The sequence below is a fragment of the Hyposmocoma kahamanoa genome, unplaced genomic scaffold (assembly GCF_003589595.1).
Source record: "Hyposmocoma kahamanoa isolate Upper Pololo Valley unplaced genomic scaffold, ASM358959v1 100021, whole genome shotgun sequence".
Taxonomy (NCBI): domain Eukaryota; kingdom Metazoa; phylum Arthropoda; class Insecta; order Lepidoptera; family Cosmopterigidae; genus Hyposmocoma; species Hyposmocoma kahamanoa.
Window position 1 is genome coordinate 4,952,399 of NW_020653200.1, and position 8,764 is coordinate 4,961,162.

Genomic DNA, 8,764 nt, shown 5'->3' on the forward strand with positions numbered 1-8,764 from the left:
AAATTGAATTATATTTTTTTTTGTTTCTCTTAATCACCCGCACTGCCCTCCTTGACATAACTAACGCATTTGAATTTAGTGACTTTCCATGTATTGGCACCTCCTTTTTTGTTCGTTGAAAAAATGTCAATTGCGCTGAGTTTGCTTAGAAATAAAACTGAAACTAAATAAGATATACAACAACCGCTTATAGGGCGTTTTTTTTTCGCAAATTCCAGATATGTTAATAACTAAATTTTTCGCATAAGGAAGGCAGTGCAGGTAAGTTTTTTATTATTTTCGTAAACTACCTTAATAACAAGCGAAACGATTTTCATGTATAGCGACAGAAATCTAGAATAATACAGAAAGTGCAATATGAAGGTCCCGTAGTCCGTAGGGTTACGTCGAATTGTGATAACTATTTTTAGGTCAGATTGGAATCGGAACATTTGGAAAAAAGATCTTTAAAGCGCACTAAGCGCACTAAACGTAACCTAGCCCATATAGTTTCAGATGAGACTATGGGCAAAAGCCTATTTCTAAATAATTAGTGAAAACCATGGCAAGTGTTTAAAAAAGGTACAAAACTTGTATATTATCAAAATTTTATTTTATTTAATCTCGTAATAATTTTCTAATACATACTTTTAATTATATATATTATGCAAATGCAATTATTTTGATAACATAATTTTGCCCATTTTTTAAAGCACTGAACCTGTTTTTCGCTTATTATTTGACATAGGATTTGACATGTTCTCACCTGAAAGTATAAGGACTGGGTGCGTTTCTAGTACGCCTAAAAGGCCTTTTTTCTAAAAGTTTGGATTCCACTCTGATTAAAAATTATAAATGTAATAATCGATGTAAGTCCATCGATATTTTAAATAATTCATTGTGTTTTTTTTGCATCTGTGATAAGTTATTTTTTTTATATACTTATATATAAGTTAATTTAAATTTTTATCATTAATAAACAATAATTATAATTTTTTTACGTATGACATACATTTGACGAGCCTGACTTTGGAATATTTTGAGTAACAAATGTTACGTTAGATAAAAACATAACAACGTGACATAACAACGTAATACATACTTATCACACTTCTTAATCTTAACAACATTTGAACAATACACATTAATTGTCTCTTTACAATATTCGCTGAGCAAGTTTAGTTACAATTGTATGCTATGAGATAAAAGTCAAAACGTAGACACTACAACATGCAACATGTATAAACATAAAAAAAATTTAGTGTAGCTACTCACTAGCAAAAAGATACATCTAAGACTCACCGTCAATGTAATGCAACGCAGTTCATTAAAAAATACTTTTTGCGTGGTGTGTCGCTAGACTAATACAAGCAAAACCCGTTGCATTCAATGGATGTAATTTTGCATTCCACGGCTGCGACGCTATACGCGTGCACACCTTATACAGATTGAATTCCATACATTGACCAACGCGGTTGTAACGTTTTTAAAGACAATACATTACAAAGAACGCATAATTCCGTAAGTTACCTTTCGAACTTAATCATTTGGTATAACGTGACCTATAGTACTGAGAGAAAAATAATATTTTTTTCAGTAATTTGGAAGCATTTCCGATATATCTTTATATTCTGATTCATTAACATAGTGCGGCCATTTGCTAATAACATCTGTGACAGTTTTCCCTGGACTCAAGGTGGACATAAATGCACTGTGCGGGAATAACTTGTAGTCTTTAGCAATCTTGCCATTTTCAACGCCAAGGGCTAGGAGCTTTTTACACGCGTCAAGTTGATACTTTGTAGGCGACTCGACAGTAAAAGTGCCTATTAAGCCGATTCCTATGCTATACTTATTATACCCTTTTGTATGTGCTCCGATAAAATCCCACCCGCGTCCCACATATACAGCGCCGTCGCCACCAATCAAGAAGTTGTATCCAATATCATACCAGTGCTTCGACTCGATGTGAAATGATTGTATTATACGTACGCGGTAGACACATTCGCTCTGAAACAAAATATATGCAAAGAACATAGAGTACGCAATTCAATTTCGATAAAATAAAGGAAACTTTAAATAACACAGCAACATTTATTAAGCCTGACATAAATGAATTTGACTCAATGTGCTATAATATGAAGAAGAATTTGACTAATTACTAAAATAAATAAAAATAAATATATATATATAATAAATAAAAATTACTAAATATAATAAAAGAAGGGCTGGACAAAACCACTGCTGGTAGGTATATATTTTTAATAACTTAGTACAAGAGTACATACATTGTAGTATTCAACTTCTAAAAAATTGTAACTTCTTTTTCTGAATGCATTTTCTGCTAGTTATGAGTTTCCTTAACATAGTTATATATTCATTCTTTTTTTTTTTGTCAATTACCTCATAACTATCACTAAAAGTGTATAACCACGATCGTCAATCTCATTTTTATACTTTTAAATTTTAAATAAAAATTAAATTTTAAATTTAAAAAAACACATATTTATGGTCCCGCCTAATTGACCACTGTCTCCTAAGACACAGACATTTGTCTAGCTTAGGAGCCAGAGTCCTTAGATTTGATACGCCTTCTCTACCTGTTTGTTTTATATTATTTTATTTTGTTTACATTTCTAACCTGTAAATTTCTTCTCGGTGCTATAAATAAGGCTAAGGTGTGTTTTTGAATAAAGATATATTATTATTATATTACATACATGTACCTGAGAGTAGCAGCTTTCAGATGCCGTATGAGTAATAATCACCCATGCTGCTGGCAACACAAGAGGATCAAGGGGAGCCACTATAGGCTGAGCGAGCCAATCATTTCTTTCAACCATCCTCAAATGATCTTGTTTCACCACTTGATTGCCCACTGTAAAATAAATTAACCAGTAATGTTATTAATACCGCATTGCACATAGCAGATAAGATAATACAGTTAGTTCAAGCTTTATAAAAATGTTTAATTCTGTATACATAAAACATAGGAGTTACTCCATAGCTTTATGTTTATCGTTTTCGTTTATTTTAAACTTTATTATCCATAAAAAATGAGTAATAAACGATTATAAACTCCATAAAGTACATTCCTTTATTACACATGCTCAGAATTTAATTACATATTGTACAACTCTAGATTCCATCATTAAATATTCTAACCTTTATTGCTACTCTCAATCTGACCATTATTACTTATCATGACCGTGCCATTAATTAGTACTGAATAATAATGCATTAGGAGTAGTGTTATAGGAACTAATATAATGGACACCAACACCAATAGCCAATTTCCATAGCTCGATTCCACCACCAGAACATGATCTGAAATATTTTGAAGATAATTTATAATCCATCACTAGCACCTCAAAAATTTGTCCAGATCTCAATTCTCAATAATTTCGACCCCTCCTACGTAAAGTATCGTATGTCGAAATTACCATGTTTACAGGGGAGCGTCTTAAAGTTCTGAATTCAATGAAATGAGCATAACACGTGACTAGCATTTCTCAGTTTTAATCGGCAAAACTCGTTACTGACAGAGTATTATAAAACCCTAGATATCTTAGATGATCTATTAGATCACTCTATGTGAATAAAGAGCTTTGCCGAATAAAACTGAGAAATGCTAAAGTCATGTGTTATGCTCATTTCAGTGAATTCAAAACTTTACAGAGGGTCGATGTTAACGGTACGAGACCATCAGGGTCTGCAATCAGCATGGGTGTCCCTCAAGGTTCAATTCTAGGCCCATTTTTGTTTTTAGTTTATATTAATGTCTTACCTAGCCTTATGGAGGGTATAAAACATGATAGTATTGTTTGCTGATGATACTTCCTTATTATTTAAAGTTAAAAGGCGCCAATGTTCCTGCGACGATGAGAACAATGCTATATCTAAAGTAGTTGATTGGTTTGCTGTTAATAACCTACTTCTTAATGAGAAAAAACAAATTGTGTGAAATTTACATTACCCAATGTTAGAGAGATGGTTACAAACATTGTAGTTAGAAACGAAAAATTGAATCTTGTGGATACAGTTGTATTTCTAGGTGTAACGTTAGATGCTAAATTGCAATGGGGTCCCCATATAAGTAAGTTATCAAAACGGCTCGGCTCTGCAGTGTACGCGATTAAAAAATAAGGAAACTTTCAGATGTCGAAACCGCTAGATTGGCTTACTTCAGCGACTTTCACAGTCTAATGACATACGGCATTTTGCTTTGGGGTTATGCCGCCGATATCAATAGAATCTTTGTCCTGCAGAAACATGCAGTTAGGGCAATTTACAATCTGGGCCCCAAAGTATCTTTGAGAGATAAGTTTAAGGAAATTAACATTCCTACACTAGCCTCACAGTACATTTATGAAAATGTAATTTATGTTAAAAGGAATAGTAATTTCTTTATGAAAAATAGTGACAGACATAACATTAACACGAGGAATAAAAATAAACTAGCTTTTCTTGATAGTCGTCTTCACAAAGTCAAAAAATCATTTAAGGGGCAATGTATACGCTTCTATAACAAGATTCCGGTTGATATACAAATATGCCTTTCACGAGGTTTAAAACTATAGTGAAACAAAAACTTTATACTAAAGGTTATTATACAACTTCTGCGTACTTGGATGACAAAAATCCGTGGTAGTAACCCGTATAGCTCATGGAGGTAGTCTCGATCTCTGATGTTTCAAATAAAAAAATAATAAATATTGTAAATGTTATTTACAAAGAGCAACCCCTAGAGTTTCTTGCTCATTCTTCTCAGGGGAATCTGCCTTACGAATGAGCGGTAGAGTTTAACCTTTGTGACGATTTCAAGTGTAATAATGCTTACCTATGAAATAAAGATTATTTTGAATTTGAATTTGAATTTAAAATGCTCCCCTGTAAACTTGGAAATTTCGATATACGACACGTTACGTAGGAGGTGTCGATTATATTACTCTCCATAATTCGAATAAACCATCTATTCTACAATCACTTTACGTACACAAAGTACACTTATGGGCCCAGTAAGGCATGACAATCAACAATCAATCTGTGTGTTTAGCAAACATTGTAATCTTTTGCTATAAGTTTTGCTGATAAATGTTTTACCGAAACTCATCTAAAGAATTTTTTGACTATATAAAAAGTGTTGACTTGAAATATGAACAGGTCATAATGTGTATTTCCCTTATCCATCATGCTTATAAACTATGTAGACCAAGCAATGGTAGTTTTGAACAATTCATTTTACATAAACACTCTCCTATGGACTTTTCTATCTGCAACAGTCACATCAAAGCCATGCTGGTTATGGAAATATAAATTTAACTTATAATTTAACAAAACTTCCAAAACAAAAGAAGACAAGCGGAATCATTTGCTGATGGGCCAAGTTCCAAAATGGAAGCAAAGTACGCAAAACCAATGGCGTAATAATAGGATGGCAAAACTGACAAAATGTCAGGGCCCAAAACATAAATGGGGTAACCTATCACAACCTCGGAATTTATTTTTTCCTAAATAACATTTGTTCGAATTTTTACTATCCTGAAAACCAAATTATAACGAAAACATTGTTTCTTTCAGGATATGTGGGATATCTATTGCAAAGACATGATTAGGTTTGTTTAGGTTAGGTTAAGTTAGGTTTAAAAGAGAAAACATTTTCCTCTCAAAATCACTTCTGTGGTTATGTAAATTCGAGCAAACGTTATTTCTGGAAAACGACATTTCGGACTTCTGATAGGTAACCCAGATAAGAAACTTAATTCTTTTGAGGTCTGAAATTGATTGGGGTCTTGCCTAATATTGTTACACCAATGGCTGATAATTAATATATAAATACAAAAATGGTAAAAATTAAGCAAGTCTGTATAAAATCAAAATGTGTTTTAAAACTTGAAAGTCATTAACATGTAGGTAATTCAGTCTCAGCGGCTGGTGTCTTTGATGGTAAAGAGTTACTTGAACTGTCCTGCTGAACAACTATAAAGGTTACACAGAGGCCTGCTAGGACCATCACTCCAAGTGCTGTCACTTTGTGCCACAGTTTTAGAGTTGATTTTTCTGTAAAAGTGTAATGATGATGATGAACATGTAAGTATATACTATTACCATACTATTATTTATATATAAAATTACTATTATTATATATTACTGCTTATTTTTAATTTAATTGTATTTGTATATACTCTAAACAACTGTACTCCTTTTTTTTAGTCCACTAGCAAACTGCATGAAGTGCATGGATAAAAAAAACTATAAACTAAAAAAAACAATTACCGTTCCGAAAATGGATGTTCAAGTACTACTTATTTAATTATCTGAAAATTGTAATATAAAAGGGATAAAGAATATAAAGAACCAAAATCACAGTATCAAATTTTTTACGTTATTTCCATTTAAAAATTGAACTAGAGAGTTTTGCAATTTGCATCTTTAAATAACTAGTTTTGTAATTGTTCAAAATTAACATAGCTAGGTTTGCAACAACACTATGATGTCATGGCTAATTTTGTTATAATAATAGTAAAAAATGCAACTTGAATCTAATTTCAATTTTCCTTTAGACCCTTACATCCTCATCATCAACCATCAAAGTATCTTCATTATCTGTTGTTTCTTCTTCTTTGGTCAGATTTGATTGAACCTGTCAGATAATATGAGTTCACAATTCAAGAATTTTGTATGTATACCAATCTTCTCCGAAATATTTGATGATCAAATTTTTAATAAATGAACATGAAGGACTTCTTGAAGGCAAAATAATAAATACCAAACAAAATAACGAATTTTGCATGAGTTTTGCAGGTTGACGACTAAAGGGCATGTTTTTAAAGTGTAAAACTAAGAAAGATAGCATCTTTTGCAAAAGTAGTCAACAATTGACACTGATTTGTTTAGAATATACCAAATTTTGGCATTGTATTGTTGAAGTATTTGAAATTATTTAAAATATTGACCCATTTCACACCATTACCTAAGTCATTAAAAATGTCACATAGTGCTGTTTGCAAGTGGACTACTCATTTAATAATAAACAAGTGAAGTGAAAGTTTTCTTTGCATTGTTGACAAGGAATCATTGAATCTATTTTAAAATGTTTATCAACAAGATTTGTACATGACAGCTTGAACTTCGTTTTAGATTTGCAACTTGATGTCTGTGCTACTGTAGAAGAAATAAATGCATTTACAAGTTTTTATATGATTACATAAATGACTAAACTATTTATGGTAATCAATAATAACTTACTGCACTTGTCCTCAGCCACATCGTATTGTTTTGTCTCATTTTCGTCATCCCCATTTACATAGGAAACATTATCAATACCATTCGCTGATTGTATAACCTGCTTAATAGTTACGGGACCATTAAAATACGTATTATTTCCAAACTGAATATGCTCAGAGTCTATCTATCTAGCTCAGAGACTATTATATTACTAAGTTTTGCCCCACCAGACGTCCTAACTAAGCCCGCGGGTATTCCGGTCAAGCCACCCACATTCTTGGCACCCTTGACAATGTCCACTTCATCTTCACTGGATTCCTCAATAATATCCAAATCGCCAAGGTCGCCTTCTACCTTAATTCCATTATTTTGATCAACGGATTCAACCTTCATTGCCATATCACCATAACTTCCTTATGACGTTAGTTTTATGTTATTTTCGAATCCCATATTATATTGATATATTATATTGATATAATATACTCGTAATCCTTACAGATGATTACACTGAGACTCTAAAACTTTTTTCAACAAAATAAGTAACATAATTTTCAAAGTGTTTTTCCTTTTTTTTTTTTTTTTTTTTTTAATTTATTAAGGCTTTGGCAAAGCCATCTGCCTAAACATTAATTATTATAATTATTACAGAGTTTTGAATGTAATTTAAAAAAAAACTAACTACTACAGTATGAAACTTAAAAAAATAAATTAAATATAAACAACTTACACTATTTTAAAGGTGCTATTTACAAATTCAAATATTACGTTATATAAACTTGTGTGCTTTAAAAACTCCTGTACAGTACTGGGAATTGTTTTATATTGGAGAAGGTCTTGAGTTAAAGAAATAAGTAACAGACGTTGTAAAGAAAATTGTGGGCAGTCAAAAAACAAATGATTAAGGTCACAGTAATTATGGGAACAATATGTACATAACGAGTTACAATTTAACTTTAACCTAAATAAATGTGCAGGGATCTTACAATGACCTATGCGAAGTCTGCTTAGAGTCGTTATAAAATCTCTACCTATATATGTGGGATATCTTTCAAACCAAGCCTTGGTTGAAGGCACCGGGACTATCTCGGCAAGCCACTTTCCTTTAACTTCTCTTGTAAAATTTAGAGTGAGACACCATCTTTTGATCATATTTTTCTTAAGGCATAAAACCAAGTCTGAATGAGGAACTTTAAAATCACAGTAGTCTACATTTTCTGTCGATTTTGCTAGGTTATCGACTAGTTCATTTCCAAATATACCGGAGTGTCCCGGTACCCAACAGAACTCTATAGTGAAACCTTTATTGCACATTTCGTTAACTAGATTTCTTAAGTAGTAAATTAAATAATTAACACGGCTATCGATGATCTTATTTTTCAATAACAACAGTGCACTCAAAGAATCGGACAAAATCAAATATTTAGAATTACTAAAGTTAGAATTTAAAATATAGTTTATAGCATAAATCATTGCCAAAACCTCAGCAGAAAAAATAGAAAATAAATTATTACAAATAAAAACTCTTCCGCATTTTAAATAAGAATTATAAAAAGCAAAA

The 8,764-nt window shown here is 31.8% G+C and overlaps 1 protein-coding gene across 1 annotated transcript; it reads right to left on the reverse strand.

The window, feature by feature from the left end:
* Positions 1-1,187: 1,187 nt before the first annotated feature.
* On the reverse strand, positions 1,188-7,605 carry LOC113230501 (peptidoglycan-recognition protein LC-like). Its single transcript, XM_026464505.1, has 6 exons — positions 7,434-7,605; positions 7,228-7,386; positions 5,887-6,039; positions 3,145-3,306; positions 2,706-2,857; positions 1,188-1,989 (listed from the first exon to the last, which is right to left on the reverse strand). The coding sequence occupies exons 1-6, from the start codon at positions 7,603-7,605 to the stop codon at positions 1,573-1,575; spliced, it is 1,215 nt and encodes a 404-aa protein (XP_026320290.1). The 3' UTR covers positions 1,188-1,572.
* Positions 7,606-8,764: the final 1,159 nt, after the last annotated feature.

Coding starts and splice junctions, on each gene's coding strand:
- LOC113230501 (XM_026464505.1), bottom strand. CDS start 7,605: ATGGCAATGAAGGTTGAATCCGTTGATCAAAATAATGGAATTAAGGTA. Junction 7,387..7,433: donor GGGCTTAGTTAGGACGTCTG/GTGGGGCAAAAC, acceptor CTAGATAGATAG/ACTCTGAGCATATTCAGTTT. Junction 6,040..7,227: donor TGTGGCTGAGGACAAGTGCA/GTAAGTTATTAT, acceptor ACACTTTTACAG/AAAAATCAACTCTAAAACTG.